This window comes from Marmota flaviventris, chromosome 13 (genome assembly GCF_047511675.1).
Source record: "Marmota flaviventris isolate mMarFla1 chromosome 13, mMarFla1.hap1, whole genome shotgun sequence".
Lineage (NCBI taxonomy): Eukaryota > Metazoa > Chordata > Mammalia > Rodentia > Sciuridae > Marmota > Marmota flaviventris.
This window is the reverse complement of record NC_092510.1, coordinates 35,821,195-35,845,094: the sequence shown is the minus strand read 5'-3', so window position 1 is coordinate 35,845,094 and position 23,900 is coordinate 35,821,195. Positions and strand designations below refer to the sequence as shown.

The 23,900-nt window shown below is 38.0% G+C and overlaps 1 protein-coding gene across 1 annotated transcript in view; it reads left to right on the top strand.

The window, feature by feature from the left end:
* Positions 1-23,900, top strand: part of Pgm5 (phosphoglucomutase 5) — a 168,943-nt gene that overhangs the window by 5,779 nt on the left and 139,264 nt on the right. The window contains exons 2-6 of the mRNA XM_027940133.2: positions 12,272-12,434; positions 15,966-16,112; positions 19,193-19,318; positions 21,920-22,110; positions 22,711-22,865. Coding sequence (XP_027795934.1) covers positions 12,272-12,434; positions 15,966-16,112; positions 19,193-19,318; positions 21,920-22,110; positions 22,711-22,865 — 782 coding nt within the window. The remainder of the gene's footprint in view (positions 1-12,271; positions 12,435-15,965; positions 16,113-19,192; positions 19,319-21,919; positions 22,111-22,710; positions 22,866-23,900) is intronic.

Genomic DNA, 23,900 nt, shown 5'->3' with positions numbered 1-23,900 from the left:
CCAACAGAACTATCTCTGATGACACAAATGTTCTATTATCTGCATGGTCCTACCCACTAGCCACCGAAGACTCTGAACACTTGAAGTACCTGGAATGACTAAAGAAGTGGGTTTTGCATTCATGTAATTTTAATAAAATAAGACAGAAATTTAAATAGCCACTAGTTAGTAGCTACTCTGCAAGACAGCACAGCTCTGTAACTGAGCATATAAAACTTGTTTATATGCTTGTTTTAAAAACTGAAGGTAGACTGTTAAAATCAAAAGTAACCATAGATTAAGTAAGGTAGATCACCAAACACTATCAACACACATTTGGCAAGTCCAAACCAGATTTCTTCATGTGGTAACCACAGACTCTTTTGCCTTCAGCCTTGAAGGTAGTAGGCATGGTAAAAAAGCCCTGTAGCAGCAGTCAGAGGGCTGGCCTTTTTCTTGTTCTGCCATGCAAACTGGAGGACAGATGCTTTAACCTCTTGACATACCTAGAAACCACTTGTTTCTTCATCTATGAGTTTGGTATGACAGCATCGCTGAATTATTCAGGGAATCAAATGAAGCACTATAAGCAAAAGAACTTTGTAACATCTATAACACAATAAGGACAAAGGAGTATTGACAACTGAATATAACTCAGATAATTATGATTTGACTGTATGTATTGAATGAAGACTGAATGTGCTCTTTGGCAAACAACTTACAGTTCTGTTGCAAGGTTTAGCTCTGTTGCAAGTTTTAGCCAAAGAAAAATCTATATTGTTGATGAGCCATGTACTGTACTGACCACATGATGGTCAGCAATGATAATAAAAGCTAACAGTGCAACTTACAGTTTCAAGAACTTATCAATGTCAGTGAAATCTAGAGGTGAGAGCAGAACCACAGTGGTATAAGGAAGGTGAAGTCAGATGGGGGACTTGGGAATGCCCTCTAGACAGATGCTTGCATGAGTTGTATTTGATTCAATTGGCCACGAAAAGCTAGTTGCTCCAAAGAATGAGAGTACTCTTGATTTGGCATTTACTGTACCCATCTAGGGTAAAATCTTGGTGTGGCTCCAAAGATAAGGGGCCCAGATTTAGAAGTGAAGCAAAGAGGTGGTAGGTGAAAGTTGGGAGAGTAGAAGAGGGAAGCAAGAGAGAGAAACCTGTACTTCAACACCTAGGTCATTTTTTCCTGGAATGGATCTAGAAATCTGGGATTGGGTTGCTGGAGACTTGTCTCTAGGAGGGAAAAAAGAACTGGGCGGTGATTGTGCTGTATTTCTGCTGGTGTTCACTACAGAATAGGAGGACGTAATGTGCTACCATTGTCTAGACATCAGAAAGGGCAGGTTTGTGATACTTTAGTAAACCCTGAAGAGTCTTCCATTTCTTTACTTTACTCTCCTTGCAGAACTGTTGTCCCTGAGCCATGGGACTAGAAAATCTATAATGTGAACAACAGCAAACTTTAGGCAGCCCTTGACTGCATCCCTCTCCTGTTCAGACCAGTGGATTCTTGATACTTTTAGCCTTGAGTCTTCATTTACTCTTTTTATGGGGAAGTCAAAGGAGTGGGAGAGCTTTTGAGAACAGCTGGGCTCTCCCAGTTGCTGGGGTAGTTATTTTAAGCTTTGTTTAATGTGTTCAGAGACCCAGATGGCATTTTTAACTAAGCTGCTTTATTAAATCTTGTGATAAAACATAATGATGTTTATTGAAAAGGCAGATACACACCAGCAACATTATGTGTGAAACTTACCCTAAGAATTTTTCTTTTTTTCCTTTTTTTTTTTTTTAATAAAACATCTGTTCACTTTGGGCCCTTTGTGAACTCTGGAAGTTTGCTATTTCCTATACAGACTTGAGGATTAGAAGTCGGAACCCACTTTTGGAGAAGTCCAGGCATAGGTATTGGATTCATCAATTTTCTCATTTTTTGGGTCTTGCACATTCTTCTGTTTTTTTAAAATTTGTCTTAATTAGTTATACATGACAGTAGAATACATTTTGACACATCATACATAAATGGAGTATAACTTCTCATTCTTTTGATTGTACATAATATAGAATTACCCTGGTCATACAATCATATATGCACATAGGGTAATAATGCCCAAATCATTTTACTATCAGTCCTACCACCAAACCCTCTCCCCTCCTATCACTCCCCTCTGTCTAATCCAAAGTGCCTCTGTTCTTTCCTAGCCCTGCCCCCATTATTATGAATTAGCATTTGCACATCAGAGAAAACATTAGGACTTTGGTTCTTAGAAACTGGCTTATTTCACTTAGCATGATATTTACTGGCAAATGCCATAATTTCATTTTTATTTAAGGCTGAATAATATTCTCTCATATATATATATATATATATATATATATATATATATATATATATGTATATCACATATTCTTTATCCATTCATCTGTTGAAGGACACCTTGGATGGTTCCATAGTTTAGTTATTGTGAATTGAGCTGTTATAAACATTGATGTGGATGCATCAGTGTTGTGTGGTATTTTAAGTCCTTTGGATATAGACCGAGGAATGGGATAACTGGGTTAAATGGTGGTTCTATCCAAGTTTTCTGAGGAATCTCCGTGCTGTTTTCCAGAGTGGTTGCACCAATTTGCAGTTCCATCAGCATTGCACATTCTTCCGTGAAGAAACACTATGTAGACTATGAACAAGATTATTTGGAACAAATAGGCAGGGAAAAATAGGTCTGAATGGACCACGGATTTTAAAATTTTAAAACTGAAGGTAGAAAGCTAGGGCTTCAGTGTCATGCAACACGATGCCTTGAGAGTTAATTTGAAAATACTCAAAGATTTTGCCAGTATACTGCTGCTGCTTACATTTGCATGGCCAAAGGGAAAGTTTTAGGTCCTTTTATCTGATTTAACTCAGTTGTGAATAAGAGGGTATCTAGAACATATATAAAATTTGTTGAAATGAAAACCTGCATTCTCCTAGTCTTTAAATGTCTTTTATCCTTTGTATATTTTTTAGTGAGACCATTCAGTAATGGTATCATGAATAATGTCTATATTTATATGAAGAGAACATTTTCAGGAACATTCAACCTCCAAAGAAGTTCTGTTTCTTGGCCTGAAGTCATGGATGTTTTTGACTTTTCCTTTCCCTTTCTAATTCTATACTAAGAAGTTATTTTGCACAAATATAATATTTAATTATTGCCTTTGTATTATTTTCCTCTAATAAGAGTGGTTTTTAACTAGGAGCATTTAATTTTGCATTTAGAGCTCTCTAAAAGAAAGAAAAAAAATCTGAAACCAGAGGACCAGAGTTGATTCTATATGACAAAAGGTTTCACAAAACAGTGGAAGGAGATTTTACAACAAATGGCTTTTTTCTACAATACATAAAGACCTCTACCAAATAAATAAGAAAATTCAAACAATTCATACAAATGTCAACAACAAACAGATGAAAAGTTGATCAACCTCATTAATTACCAGATAAATATAAATAAAACAGACCATTTTTTTTAATTGAAAATACCCAGAATTGGTATGGTTATTGGAAAATTGTATTTGTAACACCATTGATGAGAGTTAAAAAGATACAACTTTTTTATAAGGAAACTTGACAGTACGTATCTAAATTAATAGAGTACTCGTCCAACAACTGGGGATCTCTTATCTAAGAATCTATCCTGTAGATTGTCTAGTACAAATATGCAAATCTATATAAACAAGCCAACTGCAGCATTTGGCTAAGAAAAAAGCCCAGAAACAATCTAGATGTTCACTAATGGAGAGCAGATAAATAATTGACACAATCACACAATGAATACCATTAAAATCTATAGATAAAGGAATTAGATTTGTATGTGATATGAGAAAGATGTGAATGATAGCTTGTTAGGCAACACAAATGAAAGTATTAAGTAGAATGTGGTGTGTAGCATGATCCCATTTTTGTGTATATAACATAGGCATGGAAAATAGTGTTGGAAGAACATACTCCAAGCAGTCAACTGTGATTGTGTGTGTGTGTATGGCGGCGGGGCGGGTTGGGGGAGGTCTTGGAAAGAGAATCATTTTCCTTATTATTTCAAACACTTGATTGAAACATTCATGTACATGCATAATTTATTCATAATTAAACAGACCAATGAGAAATGATAAGATAGTATGGTGGTATTAGCCTATAGTCCTAGCCACTGAGAAGTTCGAGGCAGGAGGATCCCGGAGTCCATGAGTTGGAGACCAGCCAGGATCACATAGTGAGACCTTATCTTTCAGGGTTTGTTTGCCCATTTAAAAAAATTAGGGAAATAATACTTGCCCCCATATTTTCCACAGTTGTTGGGAGGATTAAATGAAGTAGTAGATTATTAAGAATTATTTTTATATATCTACATAACACAATTATTACCAAAATATTTTATTCTGATTAAAATAAAAGAAGGATGTGTGTGTTTTTCAGTCTTAGTAGCTTTTCTAGCCAGGAGGCGCCTTTCCCGGTGGCGATCACAGTTGCTTTGGTGCAGCTTCCTCTGGACACTTGGCATTTCTCCGTGTTGTTGGCGAAGGCTGGGGTGCCGACTGCTGGAAGCTTGATCCCCGGCCCCCAGTGCGCACATGCACACTCATACCCACCCTCCTGTGGCCCTTGAGGTAGAAGCAGCTGCTGCCATGCAGACATTAACTTCTCTAAAGTGAGGGCTTTAGCGTGGTGTGTGTCTGATCTCCTGGGATGACTGAGCCAAGTCCATGGGTGCTTTTGCACCTTAAACTTTTCTGAGGCTCTGGCCCCTCCCCCTCAGGCCTGCCCGATGCCCCTTCCTGAAGCCAGATCTTAATCTTCTCATTTCATGAGGATTTCCAGTCCTAATGGACTGGGCCATGTGAGAGATTACTGAGAGGAAGAGGCTGCGCAGAGGCTCAGAGACTCCACGCTAATCTGCTGAGTGGTCTGAAAACGCACAGCTGTGGGAACTCACTTGGCTTTCAAGCGTTTTGTCAGGATGTTTGTCAGGGGGCCTGTTCCTGCAGCCCTGCTGAGTGTTTGGTTAGGAGGCATAATCTTTTTTTGGACAGGATCTCTCAAATGTAAAGTGACAGATGCAAATTGGAAGACCCCGCTTGGCCGTCATAAATAACAGTAAACTGTTGAATCTTGCTGAGTTGTAAATCTATGATTGCCAAAGGTCTGTAGGTCACTGGAACTTAGTATAAGGGGTGGGGGCACTTAACAATGGGCAGCTCTTATTTCCTGACCAGACAGAAGCTGGTCTGATGGGATTTATTTAGAAATCTATATACATGGATATGACCATCACTCAGAAAAACATACTGTTCTAAAGAGATGTTTTTAAAAAAATCCACATATATGCTCTACCTATAATGTGCATGTACACATTGTACCTGCGAGGGTGCTAAAGGTCCTGAGATTTTTGTTGTTGCTTTGTGTGTGCATGTGTGTATTCCCAAAATATTATCTCATATAAGTGTATAATTTCCATCACTTGTAAAGGTGGCATTTAGTTTATCAAGTAGCATATGTGTATACACAGGACTCTGGTTTCCTTCCCCTGGCTCCATAAAGCTATATTTTCTTCCCTGTATATATTTAAAAAGAGACTAGAGCAGAGTCCCAAGTGTCTGAAATGTTTGAAGACTACATTAGAACTGATAAGGCTCCCTAATGATCTTTGCTTCTAGAACATAAAACAGAAATCATGCTGAGTTGGATGGAGCAAGAGCAATATACTATAAACAGTGTAAGTCTGACTATTCTAGGCAGGGATCTATTTTGCAAGGGCAGCTTTGTGCAGTGAGCTCAATGGCATTGAAAAGTTAGCAGGCCTTGTACATACAAATGCCAGTCAGAGGCATAGATGGGGACAATGAAGAAGGTTCTGGTCAGGAAGAGGATGCGGATACGGGCCTCTCACTCCCTCCCTGCCATGGGATATGACCCAGTAAACCAATAATATTGAGAAATGTCATACTTACCTTTTCCTTTCTTAAAAAGTGACTTACTATTTTTAAATATTTATTTTTTGATTGTAGTTGGACACAGTACCTTTATTTTACTTTTTATTTTTATGTGGTGCTGAGGGTCGAACCCAGGGCCGTGCACATGCTAGGCAAGCGCTCTACCACTGAGCCACAACTTAAGCCTCCAAAAAGTGACTTATTTAAAGCTAAAAAAGAATCAAAGAGGAATCTTATCTAAAAGAATTCACACATGAAAACAATCCAGCTTTTATTAGTGTCATGTTACTGGGCCTCAGCAACTTTTTAGTAGGTTTGGTGGCTTAAAGAAGAAAGACAACTGAAATTATGCAGTGATTTGCTGGTTAATTATTGGCAAACGACATCCAATTTAATTTATACCATAGTGTAAGGTTAGTCCTCAAACACTTTCTAGTTTTACACATAAATATTTGAGGTAGAAGAACACTTTTATATTGATAAATCAATGATAGCACATATCGTTTGGAAGATTATATAGTCATTAAAATCATGTCATTCAGTGACACAAGAAGACCTGAGGGAAGGGATAGACATATTAAGTGTACAATGTAGGCTACACAATAATCTTTTCTATAAAATATACAAATAAATAAATGGAACAGATGGATACCAAGGCACATAGACAAAGGTTATACAGAGAGGTGATAATGGTGGACATCTTTAGGTGGTAGGATTGGTTTTATTTTCTTCTTATGTGTACTTTATAAATGTTCAAGCAAGAACACACATACACTTAGTTAATAATAGCATTCCAAGTTAATAAAACAACAATTGCTATGAACAAACCATACCAGCAAAGAAGGCAAGGAAAAGGTACTAGGAAATTATTGGGCGCTGGACACTATGAACTGGACTTGGCTATGTTACTACCTTTCACCCTGCATCAAGTGATCTTTTAGGGCTTTAAGACAACAAAATGGAGATACAGAGGACTTTAAGGATCATATCCAGCATCACACAGGCAGGAGGTAGCAACATCAGGTTTTATCCTTTTCCATTGGATACCATCTTGCCTCAGGGCACTTAGCTCTGCTCTCCTGACCAGGCAAACACAAGGAACATTTGCATTTCTTATCCTGGAGTCCCACTAAAGTAATTGTCTCATGAAATAGCAGCGAGCAAAGCCTTTTTCTTGTTTTACTGAATCAGGCCCTCTATCTTAATAAGGCAAAGATTTCACAGAATTTTCCAAGCACTGAATTATCTATTTACTAGGATGGACAGAGCTTCCAATTTTTACTTTATTTTTCAGCTGAGCAAAATTAGATTTCCTCATCTTTTAATGAAATCTTTAGACCTGGGGTGGACTGATTGAGGAACAGAACTGGGTCAGACTTGTAAATGTCTGTCAGTGTTCTGCACTTGTTCAGATATTGGGAATCACATGTGAAATCCATGTTGGTTTGGTTCAAATGAACTCTGAGCCCTCCCTCCAGCCCCTGAGTGTTTTTAAAGACTTCCAGGGCTACAGGAAGCTGAGGGTGAGCTCTGTTGCTCTCATCTGTTCTCCATGTAAGAAAGCATATAACAGCACAATCATCCATGTGCAAATGGAGAAGTCCCTTGGTGTTTGGATAACCACATCCGTGCCTGGTCTTGAGTCTGTTATTTCTCAAAATTCTACTTTGCCATCTTCTACTTGTCCATGTGCAACAATATTTGAGGACGGCACCACTATGGGACAGTTGGGACTGAGAGAGTGAAGCCCTGCAATCCATGGCAGCTTGGTTTGGGGCTTCCATTTGGTGTTTGGGTTTTAAATTGAGACTATAGGAAACAGGCATCTCATGTATCTGGCTCTCCACAGCACTTCGTAGGTGGACATGGTGGAGCCTGTGTGGTCCCGTGGAACACTATCTGTGAACCATCAAGACTGTTTCTGTTTATTGTTCTCTTCACTCTCCCAGATTCACTGTGGGATACGATCTCATTACGGGGACATGATTCCATTAGAGGGATATGACCCAGTAAAACAATGATACTAAGGAATGTCATACTTACCTTTTCCTTTTTTAAAAAAGAGTGACTTATTTAAAGCTAAAAGGGCCATCTTGTGTAAGAGAATTCACACATGAAAACAATCCAGCTTTTATGGGTGTCATGTTACTGGGGAAGGACAACAGAGAGTTGAAATTGTGGGTTTTTTCCTGAGGTGTTAGACTGAGGTGTTAGCAAGAGGGTTTCGATTGTAAATCTCTGCTTTCTAGGACTTTAATTTGAACAAATTGAAAATTGAACTCTTACTAAATTTAATTTAGAAGAGTAGTTGTTAACGTTCTGAAAAAAGGGAGTCAACAGAAATAAAATAATTTTTAAAAATTAGGGGCTGGGATTGTGGTTCAGTGGCAGGGTGCTTGCCTCACATGTGTGAGGCACTGGGTTTGATCCTCAGCACCACATGAAAATAAATAAACAAAATAAAGATAATGTGTCCATCTACAACTAAAAAAAATTTAATTTTTTTTAAAAAAATTAGCTGTATGTAGTACATGATATAAAGGAATAATTTCATTTTGCTTGGGAGAAAGCTTTCAGATCTTGTTTTCTCTTTCTCAGACACTGGGCTTTGGCATGTGGCTGGGCATACTGATTCCCTCAGGACCTGCCATGTCCCTACACTGGAAGAGAAAATGATTTTAGTAGATGATATTTGAGGACTATGAGAGGCACTGGCATCAGGTTAGAAGAATAGATCATAAGGAACTGCATGAGGAAAATGGTGGTAACCAAATACTACCTTCTACTGTGTCCTCCTTCCCTGAACATTTAAAGTCATGACAGGTTAGGAGCAAGTTCAGGCTTTCTGTGGATCTGGAAGGCATGTGTGATGCATATGTGTCTGCAGGGTCCATGTCAAAGTGTTGAGGTGTCTATCTGTGGTATCTAAACTTGTATACTTCTTATATATGTAAGTGACAGGGGATTAGGGACCACCTTGCTCCCTTTTCAAGTGGGAACTGAAGGAAATGTTCTTCAGTGGCAGTGACGTCCCTCCAGGTGAGCACCCCTTCTGCAGGGCTGGCTGGGGTTGCCCATCTTCCAGCCAAATCTAGACTCCGTGTTGTGGCAGGTGCAGCCAGGGGACAGCAGAATGCCATTGTTTGCTTTCTCTGGGCTGTGGTCTGGGATCACTCAGGAATAAAAGTCAAATGCTGCCTGTTTCATTGCTGTAAACAAAACCAAAACAGGTTATATAAGTAGACCAACTTTTCCTTGAAAGGTAGCCGTCTGCTACTTTGACAGAGCATAGCATTTCTAGGACTTTTTCAGAAACTGAAATGGTGGCTAGAGAATCTACTACCTCAAAAATAATTTTTTAATTGTTGGGGCTGTGGGGTTTGTGAAAAGAGTAGCATCATCTGTGTTATGTTCAATTTCACAGAGAGTTTTTCTTTATAGAGTCTCATCTTAAGTGAATTTTCACTACCTTATCCCTTCTTGACCACCTCTGAGGTTTTTCTTGAGCCCCAAGGAAGGGAAATGGTTCCTGCTTGGTCAGGGGTAGAACGAAGAGTCATATCAAGGCCTTTTACTTCAAATTGAGTGATTTGTATTTAAACAGCAAGGACTCCAAAAATTCTGTGTCCTTTATTAATTACTAAATCTTGAAAACTATGCTTTTTCTCATGATATTTATCTTGGACTGATTGGGAGAAGGAAGATTGACACAAGAGAAGACCTAGACACACACAGGAGAATATGATGTGAAGACAGAGGCAGAGAGAGGAGTGATGTGGCCTCAAAGCCATCAGTGCATGGAGATAACAGAAATTGAAAGAAGCCAAAAGGATCCTACCCTGGAGCCTTCAGAGGATGCGTGGCTCTGCTGATACCTTAATTTTGGACTCTGGTCTTCAAAACTTAATTTTGGACTCTGGTCTTCAAAACTTGTTATCTTACCCACCAAGTTTATGGCAATCGGTTATGACAGTCTTAGGAAATGAATACAGATTTTGGGTTAGATTACAGATTTTGTATTAATTTCCTAGGGTGACCATAACAAATTACCATGACTTAGTGTCTCACAAGAACAGAAATTTATGCTGTAACAGCTCTGGGGACCGTAAGTTGAAATGAGGGTGTTGGCAGGGCCACATTCCCTGAGGTTCCAGGGGAGAATCTATATCATGGCTTTTCTACCTTCTGGTGGCAATCAGCATTCCTTGACTTCCCAGGTTTGTGGCCACATCACTCCAATCTCTGCCTCTGTCTTGACCTCCTCTTTGTCTCTGTGTCTTCACTTCTCTCTGTCTATCCTAGTTACTACAAAATGCCATCTATTCTACTGGTCCATATCAGTTAACCTACAACCTGGTAGCTGGTGAAAACTGGTAGTTACTTTTTGATTCCTTTGCTCATTGCTTGGTACTAGTTATTGGTTATTGTTTAAGAAATTACTACAAAACTTAGTGGCTTCTAACAGTAATATGTATTTTGGTTGGGGTTGGGGGAGTACTGGGTTTTGAATCCCTAAGCACTTCACCACTGAGCTACAGCCCCAGCCATTTTTATTTTTTATTTTGAGACAGGATCTCTCTAAGTTGCTGAGGGTCTTGCTAAGTTGCTGAAGCTTGCCTTGAATTTGTGACCCTCCTGTGTTGCCTCTTGAGTCACTGAGATTACAGGTGAACGTCAATGTGCCTGTCTGCAACACATATTTATTCTCTTTCAGTTTCAATGAGCAAGGAGATAAGTTGATTTGTCTTGAGGATGCTCAAGAGCTCATAGTCTAGTGTTTGTAAGGTGTCTGTCATATGAAGAATTGATGGGGCCTACAAGGTCATCTACAAGATGCCCCAGTGGTATAGATGGCAAGTTGGTGCCAGCTGTAGGTGGGAGCCTGGGTCCCTCTCCACAGGGCTCTTTCAGTGCTTCATGACATGATGGGTGGCCTCTTCCAGAATGAGCAGTCCAAGAGTGCAAGGTGGAAGTGTCAATATCACCTGTGGTGTCACCTTGGAAGCAATAAAGTTATCAGCTCTTACAGTATTACACTGATCATCCAAGGAATGTACCGAGGCCTAAATGCCTCTGGGGGCCATGTTGGAGGCTCTTCTTTTCCATATTCCATTCTACTGATATATATATATATATATATATATATATTCTAACAGATCATTCTAACAGATATATATATCTGGAAATATTGACCCTAGGATAGCTTTGCTGTTGAGCTAGAAGAGATAGCTTACCCTGGCTTATAGGCTACATCAGTACTCCTCAAATGAATTATCTGGGAGAAGAGGAGGGATCTTGTTGAACTACAGATTTCTTCTTCAGTAGGTCTTGGATGGGCCTTGAGGTTCTGCATTTCTATCAGTCTTGCTGGTGGTGCTTACCCTGCAGGTCCTGCATGTCATAGCGGGGCTGCTCACCAAGCCTGGTAGAACACTGGAATTACCTGTGGAGCTTTAAAAACAGCTAATATCTGGATCTTACTCCAAGAAACTGTGATTTAATTAATCTGGAATTCAGTCTGAGTACTTTTTTTTTTTTTTAAGCTTCAAAATGATTCTGTTTTGAAGAAAACTTTGAGAACCACTGGACTGTGTTTCTGAGCCCTGTTTTTAAAAAAAGTGTAGTGAATAATGCTCTTCAGATCTGTGCTTCTGATCTTTTAAAAAGCCAGTCTTGTAGTTCTAGAAGTAGTCTGACTACACCCATGGATGACTTCCAGGTCTCTACTTAGTGTGACTTGATAATTTCTTCTGTGTCCCCAGCACATGTTGTCACATAGTGGCAGAAATAGAATCCCTACCTTCGGGAGAGTGGTTTCCCTGATGAATACAATTAAAATATGCATGGTGAGGATATGGGTGCTGTCTTCTAGGGCCCCTGCTGTGTGAGCTTGCTCAGAGGCCCAGGAAGCAGGGGAAGGGAGCAAGTGCTCCCTTTCTTTGTCCTTGTAATTTCTAGCATGTTCATGTGCATAGTTTCTGAGTCAGGAACAAACTAAGAACTTTTATGGTTCCAGTGAATCCCTTGGTTATCAAAAGCAGATGTTTCAAACTACTAAGCTCAATGAGCCATATCCTATTTATAGGCTAACAATGGACTACTAGGTTTGGGTGTCCCAAATGGTCTAGGAGACTCTGGACAATGCCAAAAGTTCTCTCTACCCCTGACCCTCCCCAACCTAAAGCCCATTCCTAAAGCCCAGTTCCTTTGGCTAAGGAATTGATTGTATGTCAACAGAATCTTGGACACTTTCTTATTGAATGCCTTCAATTCCATGCAACTTGGATTGATTTTTTTTCTTTTTATGAATGGTTTAGATTGGACGACTGATTATTGGCCAGAATGGCATCTTATCAACTCCTGCAGTTTCCTGCATTATCAGGAAGATCAAGGCGGCTGGTGGGATCATTCTAACAGCTAGCCACTGTCCTGGAGGACCAGGGGGAGAGTTTGGAGTGAAGTTTAATGTTGCCAATGGAGGTATGTGATTCAGAATATTCCACAAGCATGACTTCTTTCCTTTTCTATTATCATAGTCTTACCAGGACCCTCTGATGATAGATGAGCAAGGCAGAGAGGAATTGGCTCAAGAAAATCTAGTGATTTGCCCAATGTGATGAAATAAGGAAGTAACATATTGGGCTCTTGAACCTATTTGGTTGGTTGCCTGCCTCCTGCACTGTTTAACACAGTGAAATAGCAGATAGTTGATGCTTATCTGATAATGGAAGGCCTTTGGATTTTAAAGTTGGAATACACTCTGAATGTCATCTAGACCGTTCCTTTCATTTTACAGATGTAATTGTAGTCCTGAGAGGCTGTGTTGCCATGGAAGGTCATACTGTTCCTCAGGGACAGACAAATGATTTTAAACCTAAGTTCTAGGCTTTAACATTTAATTCTTCATGTTCACATGTTTTGGCATCATTCATGAAACTACCTTCCTAATGGCATAGAGAGATTTAATTGGATTTTACTATAGTATTGTGTGTTATGCAGATAAATCTAGTGGGTAAAAAACCAATTGTCCGCAGCATTAATAGGCACAGGGAAATGGGACTTATTTGGAATGACGTGTCTTTTAAAATATATTTAGAGGTAGGACCATTCTAAACATGTTTTTAAGTGAAGGATAAATGGAAACCATGAAAAAATGCCAATGTTTTGAACACTTACAGTGGGCCAGTAACCATGCTTAGCACTTTTCATGTTGTTCCATTGAATTCCCATAACAAACTGAGGAAGTAACTGGGGAATTGAAAGATTAAAAAGTCCTTGACCAATAGCACAGAATAAGTTGTAGAGTTAGTTTAAAACCTAAACTCCAGGCAGGCAGAGGACTTATGAAGAAGGTGGCAAAAATGGGTACAGATGTAGTTTTATTTTTTTGTTCAGATGTAGTTTTAAAGGGTGCAGAATAAGTTGGCCTAACAAATTATGAAAAAAGGCTCATTGCCAAGATAATGGGGCAAGAACAGAGAAGGAACTTGGGATAAATGATGATATTTTGTAAAAATACTCTCAGAAATTTGTTGAGGAGTCTTAAGAAGTTGTGAGGATCCTGTTAAGCAGTCTCGTACTTCCAGAAACCCAGTTTGTATAACTTCACAACTTCCAACAGTGCCTGGGAGTCTGGGAAGGGTAGCAGGGGCAGATGATCGTGGTGTGCCAAGACCGGCAAAAGGTATCAAGGGAGTGGCCGAGCATCAAGATGGCAAGTATGGTGACAAGTGTCTGAGCTAACATCAGATTCTCAGGATTCAAATGCAGCCTCCGTGATGTGACCTTCACTAAGTCATGCCATCTTTTCCAATTTCTGAGTCTCCATTTGGAAAATGAGGGTAATCATTCTACCTCTGCTTTTTTGAGTGCTAAATTTCATGTAAAGTATGAAATGTGTTCTTGTAAGTTTCCATACTTGTTGCCTTGAGCTCTGATGCTAATAAAGGCAGGGCTCAAATGGTGGACCACAGAGTCCCCTCTGGATCAAGAGTCCAGTAAAACTAGAATTGGCTGAGGGCCTGAGATTGATCAAGTGACAACAGCCTTCAGTGTAGGAGTGAGGAATGGGTCAGGAGTATCAGGTGAACAGATGTTAAAGAATTCGTGGACTGAAGAGGTTTAAAATCAATATTTTCAAAAGAAGGATTTTAAGAGAGAAAAAACAGTTAAGTTATGCCTGTGCCCAGCAGTGATTAAAGTAAAGAGAAGAGGAAAGTCATTGGAGTGGACAGTGTTAAGGGACTTGGAAGTTGCCAAGGAGTTCAGAAGTTGTTGGTGAATGATGAGATTTTCAACATGGATGGTTGAGTGGCATCACAGACAATCATGTAGCCTGCTAGAACCACTGTGTTTTGATATTAAAGCTCAGGGACTTCTTAAAATTAATAGACACAACCAGAGATCATGATGTGATACTGCAGGCAAAGAGGGTGCAGGGGCATATTCATACATCTGGCAAACATAAAATATGCAAGGACTACTTACTTTTTAAGTTTATGAAGGGTAAAAAATAATAAGGAATGAAGGAGAAGGGCAATATTTATTTATTTGAGGTTTTCACTTTTTCTATTCAAGGAGGTAATTGTTGGTGCAATCTATGAGGCTGTCCATTGCCATGCCTTTTTATGGACATTTTTTAGGAGACAGTAATGAGGCTGTACTCAAAGGCAGCATTGTCCAAAATAAATATATTATGAATTACATATATAATTTTAAATTTTCTAGTAGCCACATTCAAAAGTATAAAATAGAATAAGTGAAATTAATAGTATATTTTATTTAATGTGCTATATGATAAATATTATTTCAACTTGTTATAAACTTACGAATGCAAACTATTATGTTTTAAAAATTCGTTTATTCATTCATTCATTTATTATGTGGTGCTGAGGATTGAACCCAGTGCCTCACACTTGCTAGGCAAGTGCTCTACCACTGAGCCACAACTTCAGCTTGAGTTCTTAAAATTTTGATGTGCATTTTGTAACTGCAGCACATCTCCATTTGATGAGCCACATTTCAAGTGCTCAATAGCCAAATATGGCTAGTGGTTGTTGTATTGGATAGCACAGCTCGAAGGATTGACATAAAAAACAAAGTAAGAAATAATTTGTGTTTAGTAGAAAATCATAAGTTACTTGGTAAGTAATAAGTTTCATATATAAAACTATTTCTTTTATATATTAGATATTTCAATGTGCTTTTTTAAAATTCCCAGCCCTCTTGCAAAAAATACCTTTAGAGGCTTACATTAAAATATGTAGGGCTGAGGTTGTAGCTCAGTGGTAGAGCACTTGCCTAGCAAGTGTGAGGCACTGGGTTCGATCCTCAGCACCATATAAAAATAAATAAATAAAATAAAAGTATTGTGTTCATCTATAACTAAAAAATTATTTAAAAAGATATGAATATTAAAAATAAGAAAATCAAGGGGAGAACAACTGTTGATCCCATGTATGATGCATTTAAGGTCTTTCACTCCTTAATTGTCTACTGGACCTGCTGAGGTGTGACTAGAGAGTGTGACTTGGGGAAAAAGATTTACCTGGTTAAGCTCATACATCAACTAGGCAGGAGAGCTGAGAGTAGAAATCAGATTTTCTTTCTCTAGGTGGACTTGCGAAGCTGTGGTTTGAATCTGGGATCCCTCACTTGTGTCAAATGCATATCCTGTTTATGTCTCATATCCTGAATAAAGCTGATTACATAACTGGGTCTCCCTAGCAGGTGTGAAACTATTTTTACAGCAGATGTATCATTGCCTAGAAGTGGATTAAAACAAACAAACATGCGGGTTATTGGTCTGTATAGAGCAGGTGAGGCTGACCAAATTCCCTCTATTGTGAGTGCATGCAGGATAAGAAACACTCAGGATAATTGAACTGTGAATGATTGTTCATTGTTTAGAGACCAAATGAATCTTTCGCCATCTTGGTGGAGGATGATAATATTTTTCTGATTGAAATTCCTGAGACTTAAAAAACTGGGTTTTGGATGTTCAAATTATAGGTCCTGCACCAGATGTTGTCTCAGACAAAATCTATCAGATCAGCAAAACAATTGAGGAGTATGCCATATGTCCTGATCTTCGAATTGACCTGTCTCGACTAGGAAGACAAGAATTTGACCTGGAGAACAAATTTAAACCATTCAGAGGTAATATAGAGATTACATATATTTTAAAGAAGTCAGAAAAGCCCCATGGATGGGAGTGCCTTCCAAGTGGGGTACATACTTTAGAGTCTAGGTATTGCATGGGTAGAGTGGGGCTCTCCTAGTTGGTGATCAGTGGTTCTGTAGGCGAGTGGACTCATGAAAATTACTGAAGTATCAATCTAAAAGGTGACTATGGATAAACATGTGGAAACTGTATGTAGTATGGAGAGATGTGATCAGCCAACATATCCAGAATTGGATGCTTTGAAAAATCACTTCCCGAATTCTTTTGTTTTATATGTAGGAAAAGTTCTATAGTTGACTTCATCATGTCATTCCTGGAAAAGATAATGACTTGCTAAAAAGTTACCTTTGGATTTCTAAGCAATTAGGGCAAAGGTGCTAGAATATCTTAGATACTTAAGAAGAGAGCAAACAAGTCAATGGGGTCATTACATTTCCTATGAAAGCCACAAATTTCTTTTGCAAGCCAGAATCATGCTGTTCAGCCTAATTTAATGCACAATTACTGATCACCTACTCTATACCAAGCATAGTTGGGAGATTTTACAAAGAAATTCACTAATTCCCAAATGTATTTATGCAAGTGGTTTAAGAATTCAAGAATCATAATGAAATTAATAAATAATATATAACAGAGTGAATAAATGAATAAAACTTCTGAAGTACTCCAAACAAAACCCATTATTTGATTAATTTTGAACCATATATTAACATTAATACCATGTGTGTATATTATTTTCTGCTTCTATATTGTCCTATTGCTTTTTCCCAGAAAACATTTAAATAGCATCAGAACTAACATGTTTATTCTTTTAGTGACCCTACAAGATTGAATACAGTTTGTGTTAAGATGCTATCTTTGTATGTCATTTAACTTGGCTGAAAAGATAAAATTATTAGTTCATGCTCTCTCAATATTTTTAGAGACAGAGAAAAGTTTAAAATGGATGGTCCAGGGGGCTATTGTGTTGGGCCAATGTTATAAAATGTTTCTTAAAAATTTTTGAGTCAATGGTTTGCTCAGCTAGTGAACAGAAATTTATTGAAACATTGTGATATGCACTGTAAGCAACAGTGCCTGTTTTTATTAATCTAGTTAGGAGTAAGTTCATGGACAGGTGTGCACACACATGGAATGTCTAGACAACTGAGGACAAGGGATATGTTATACTAAACAAAATGGTTTGAATATGCTTGACTACATATGTTTGGAAGGACTGGACTATCAGATGACTGAGAAGTATTGGGTATTACCATTGGGAGGAAGTTTATTTATTTATTTTTGGTATTGTCACAATGTTTATTATAGTTGTCCAAGAGTCCCAAGTCTTTGGTGAGCTCAGATTTGAGCTCATTGCTGCAGCCATATTGTGAGTTGGATGACTTTTCTAAAGTGCTGTTGCTAATAGAGTGTGTGTGAAGGATTCCCTGGCTCCAAGAGCATTTGGAGATAATCTTTTGAAATCGTTTGTGCACTACATTCTTGCTGCTTCAAGCATTGAAGGCTTGAGTTAATTGGAAGCAAATTAGCCTTTGGAGTATCACCTTAATGTGTCAAGAGCATGAACTATCAGATATAAACTGAATTTTCAAGAACTGCTGGTTTCCTTGTTTTCATATTTCTGTTTGGTACTATGTGTTAGCTGTTGTAAATACCAAATGCCTTTAGAAAAGCGGTTTAAGAATTAAATAATCAGAGTGAAATTGCCAAAAATACCATCCTATTTTATTGAGTGAGTAAAACTTCTGAAATACTCAGGGTATAATATTTTATTTTATAGATAAATTTTTATTTTGGCAAAATAGATATAACATAAAATTTACATAGCATACAATTTGACCATGTTAGCCATTTTAGGTATATAGTTCATGGAGACTAATGTTTAATTGTTTTCTAGATTAATATCCTCCTCATTTCAAAAGATAATAAAAACATGACTTGTTCCTTAAAGTGTTACATTAAATTTGAATGGACAAACATACTTTGATATAAATGTAAAGGAAAGAATTTTTAGGTGTGTATTTGACCATATGAAGGGAAAATTTTATATCATATGTTAAAATCTTATCCATTAAATATTGTATCTGATTGTCCTGAAAATTATTGAAGGTGGATTGGTAACATCTCCATTACAGATTTAAGCATTTCAGGGCTCCCAAGTGGTATGTATTTGAAAAAATAGAAAAGCAATATATCTGTGTTTTATATTTTAACTAAAAATTTAAAAAGCAAGACTCTTGGGTAAAATTTTAGTTCCTCAAGAGTAGTCAGGTATTTATTGCTTTTAGAAAGTATTTTATGATAATTAATTATATACTGATGCTGAGTGTGGAAAATATGGTGCATTCTGGGTTTTTCAGATGTCAAATAAATGGAAAAGACTTGTTCTGAATTCCTGGTCATCGGATGGTGCCAGACACTGGAAAACACTTGTGTTTAATGAGGACTTTCAGATATTTGTCATTTACCTGAAAAATCGGCTACTAGATTGGGTACAAAAAACATTTCCTGCAAACTCAGGAATATAACTATCATAATTAATTCTGCATTTGAATCTGATGGGCACAAAGGCATTTGGAAAATAGGGGTCATTACTGAGGTCACTCTGTTATTTGTTTCACACCAGCTGAGTCATTCTTTGGCTAACCCCCATAGGAAAGGCAACTGGATATGCCAAGATGCCTGTTAACAATGATACATGTGCATTTTGAGGAAGAGAGATGGTGTCAAGAAGGTGAGGGTACTGGTGACAGAGTACATTTTTTATCTTAAATTATTCTTGTGGTTAATTTTTCACTTGTAAAGAAGAATTTATAATTTGATATTATTTTTACCCATTGATCATCTGAAAAGTTTGTAGCATCTTGAGTATACCTCAATTTGTGATTTTATCTACAAAAGGACCCTGTACCTTCCAGGTAACACATGGGGTTATTGTGTTAGGTCAGAACTGTGATCAGAAGTTCATGCAATTAGGATAGTCACAGTCTTTACACTTCTAAGTCTTTTTCCTGGATATGGTCATTGACACCCCGCTTTGTTTCTCTGATGTCAGTGGAGATTGTGGACCCTGTGGATATCTATCTCAACCTCCTTCGGACCATCTTTGACTTTAATGCCATTAAGAGTTTGCTGACTGGGCCAGGCCAACTGAAGATCCGCATTGATGCAATGCATGGAGGTGAGCTAGTGGTTTTCCACAAAGTGGTGAGTGAGAAATGTCAAGCAGTCTTCTTCAAATGTTGGATTTCTGAGATTTTGAGGAAGTTGGATTCACCAGTAATCACACAACTTGTGTGTGTTCAGGTATTTGGAAGGTTCTGGAAAACTTAAGTTCTCTAATTTCTTTTTTTTCAGCATAACATGAAAACAAAAGTTGAATAAACGAGTTTGAGGCTATGTCTGTGAGAGTGTGGAGTGGATTAAGACTGTATTTATTTACGTGTTTGTGATCAAAGCACATGCTGTAATTTAAATAATCAAGTAATTCTAAGTTTGTTATGAAAAAAAATCCTCACCTCATTCTTTTCTCAATTTCCTACTTTCAGGAGTCAACACTTTTTAATTCTTGTATTATTATTATTATTTTTTTTGTATTTATCTACCCTGTCACTAAATGTGAATACACGGTTTCTGGTGACTTTTCAGTGTTGAGCATCTCTGACTTCATACCATGTTAAGTTCCCTTTGTGGGCCTATGCAGTCATCTCCCCACCCCCAGCCCCTGGATACCAGTTATTTGCTTTCTGCCTCTATTGTTTTTCCTTTTCCAGAAAGTCATAGGAATGGAAGCATAAAGTTTGTAGACTTTTACTTCAGGTTTCTGTCATTCAGCATAATGTTTTTGAGATTCAGGCATGGTGTTGAATATATCAGTATTTGCTTCTTGTTATTGCACAGCAGTATTCCATTGTATTGATGTACCACAGTTTATTTATCCATTCTCTGGTTGATGGAATTGAGGCTTTTACCCCCAGTTTTTGACTATTCTAAATAACATTGCTATGAATATTTACAAACAAATCTGTACGGGAACGTATATTTCCATTTGTCTAGGTTAAGCTCCTAGGAGTGAAATTGCTGAGTCTGATGACAAGTGTATGTCTAACTATGTAAGAAACTATCAAACATTTCCCCAAAGTAGACGTACCATTTATATCACATGCGGTGCCGGAGTGCTCCAGTTTCTCTCCATCCTTGCTTGGTATTGTCGGTCTTTTCAATCTCAGCCATTCTACTCTATCTTGTTCATCTCTACTAGAATATGATTGATATATATTTTTTTAAAGTTTTCTTCTCTCTGTATAATTTATTGCCTCTAGGTTTCTCTTTACTCTTTGTTGGTTTCACACTTATGTTAATTGTGTTCCTCAAAATTTTGGTGGTTTTTGGCTGGGAGCTCTGAGCCCACTGAGAGTTGGATCCTCCATGGGCTTTGGTCTAAGGGATTCTGTTTGGGCTGCTTTGTTCTTTCTTTTGAGCTGATTATATTCCCCCCAAAAAAAGATCTTCTAAGTTTTTGCCTTAGCTTTATGTGACTTAGAGAAAAGAGGTCCTCTTTCCAAAGAGTTTGAACAATATTTATGGACTGGAGCCTCATTACCAGACTTATACCATGTCCATCTCTGAATCAATTACTCTAGCTGGGGACAGAGGACATTAATCAGGTAGACCTAGGTCACCTCCTTAGCCGTGGGTGCAGTGGGATTTAGCTGTACTCAAACGATATGGATTAAGATGGAGAAGAAAGTGGTTTACCAGAAGAAACCCCAAAATGCTGCTACTAAAGGAAGAGAAATGGGCACTAGGCAGTCAAAATTAAAACAATGATAAAAACAAAAAATGTTTACTGTCTGAGGATATACTATGTTGGTGGCAAATATATGAAAATGATAATTTACATAGATCTCACCTAACAGGATTACACAGGAGTACTCAAATGTGCCTGATGTGCTACTGCAGGCTCTGTTCCCTTCCATGTGGGTGGAACTCTCCCACCCATGTCAAATATATGTTCTTCTTCAAGTTTCCCCAGGAATTCTGCTTCTTCCTGGAAGCCTTACCTGTGCTCATGGCTCCTCTTAAACCATTGGATCTAATTATTTTATAAATGTGCTTTGAATGGCACCTCTTTTAATTTTACCACTCCAGTCTCTCATCTGTAGCTTTGACTCATCCCATGATTAGATTAAGAGGCCAGGAATATACAAACTACGTGCTTTGCTTCTATCTCTTCAATATCTAACACAGGAGTTCTATATTAAGCATTCCATTCCAGGGAACAGGGAAATACTATTCCTTAGCACGTATTTTGCAAAATGTGCTTAGTTTTATATGCTACATGAGTGGTTTACAGTGTTTACACATTTGGCAATGTTCAAAGATTGCACAGGCAAAGGACATTGTAGAACCCATTAGTGCTTTTGCATATATTTGGCTAAAGCACTTAATACATGAAAAACAGCAGGTAATGAATCATTTTTATATGGTTGATTTCTTTCAGGCAACATATTAGAAAAATTGGGGGAGAAAAAATTTGTTTAGTGGGATTATTGACTACATTTTCTATATGCCTAACATAGTCACTGGCACATAGTTGCTCAATAAATGTAATAAATGTGAATATTATTTTCTGCTGTGTCTTGGAAAAGCCTGTAAAATTTATCTTTTTATCCTTCGTGATTAAGCGGGCTTGCTTGTTCTTACCAGAACAAAATACCAAGGGGAAAGGATTCTGCAGATAATTCACATCATTGTATGTCTTATTTTTTCTTTTTTTTAGTTATGGGACCGTATGTGAGAAAAGTTCTGTGTGATGAGCTGGGGGCCCCAGCCAATTCTGCAATAAACTGTGTTCCCCTGGAAGACTTTGGAGGGCAGCATCCCGACCCAAATCTGACATATGCAACAACCCTTTTGGAAGCCATGAAAGGAGGAGAATATGGATTTGGAGCTGCATTTGATGCCGATGGGGTAAGTATGAAAGTTTTCTGTCTGCTGACTCTTTTACCATGTTTTGAGCCAAGCATTGAAAACCAGAGAATTAATGAACACATCTGGAGCTGACATGCACAGGGCATGTGGACCCTAACTGGCTATGCATCTGTTCTCTTCTTTAATGGCTAAATATTGCAATTAAATAGTCACTACTTTTTTTAGTTTCAGATGAACATGTGTTATAAAGAAGCTATTTCTTTTAAAAATATTCATATAATAAATCTTTATTTATAGCTGGTTTTATTGAAAACACCCTGTTAGGAACCAGCTATTCAGCAATAAGCTCTGCTCCCATTCTGTTTGGAAGGAAGCTGGAATTAAAGTTATGGAGGCTACTGAAGCATGAAGTAGTCATGCACATCTCAACAGGTGGAACACATTGCTCGTTGTGTCAGGATTCTAGGCCCTTGATGTTCAGGGATTTATAAGGATTCCCATGCTCTCTTTGGCCTCATCCAAATGGTTTTAGGTTGTTTAAATGTAAGATGACAGTAAAGTGGCTTGGGATGATTATGGGAATGGGCTGCTTGTAGCAGATGCTTCTGTCTGATAATTTTCACACATTCCTTCCCACAGGACCGTTACATGATCCTAGGCCAAAATGGCTTCTTTGTGAGTCCTTCTGACTCCCTGGCTATCATTGCTGCCAACCTCTCTTGCATTCCATATTTCCGTCAGACAGGAGTTCGAGGGTTTGGGAGAAGTATGCCAACCAGCACTGCCCTAGACAGGTAAGCAAGGATGCCACTGTTAAAAAACTTTATGATAGATGTCTGATGTCAACATACCCTTTGTTGGCAGCTGGTACTCATTCTCCTCTAATCCTCTGTGAACATGTTGAAAGCATAGGAACTTAGAGACATGGTATGGTTTACCGGGTAGAAGTACCGAAGATCAGTTGGCCTGAGCTTGTTTCTTATTTCTTATTTGAGCTCTGTGCCTTCATTTTCTTACCAATAAAATGGGGGTAATGATATCATCCTTACATTGATCGTTATGAGGTATGAATGAGGTGACTCATGAAACACATTTAACAGGACAAACACTTTGTACATATACTTCACAGACTAGTAAAAGAACTTACTAAATATGAAAGTATATATAAATGAAGTGGTACAGAGTATGGAGATTGAGGTCAGAACATATTATTTATAAAAGTTTGCTTGTACCTTCATTAGCTCTGTAAAAATGGGATGGTTTATTGTTAGAATGCTATGAGAGCGCGATGGAAATTGCCCAGGAGGAGATTGGTCAATGTTGACCAATCACTATGCAGTAAATCTCCTTTCTCTTACCCTTATTACCATCTCCTATCTTGACTTACAAAACAGTGAATTTGAGTCTAATATTTTAAAAACAGTATATATTATTATTAAAACAGGACATGTGCATGGTGGAAAGTTGGAGAACACAGACAAACAAATAACAAAATTTATATTCCTTACTGAAAATCTTTCCATAATATATATTGTACCAATATAACTAAAATACATAATATACACAACATGTATGTAATTTAATGCCAAAAGGAGATCAGAAAGAACATATTGCTTGTAAGATGTTTTTCTTGTCCATTAACAATCTCCAATGTTCTATTAATACAATTTTGTGGCATGTGAAACCAAGATCATATTTTAATTTCCCCCGAGTGTCCCCCAAATGTCTTTCATGATAGGATTCCATCCAAGACTTACCTGTTGCATCTCTTAGGTCTTTTCTTCATCTGGTGCAGTCCTTTTCTCTTGTATTTAATGACAGTGATTTTT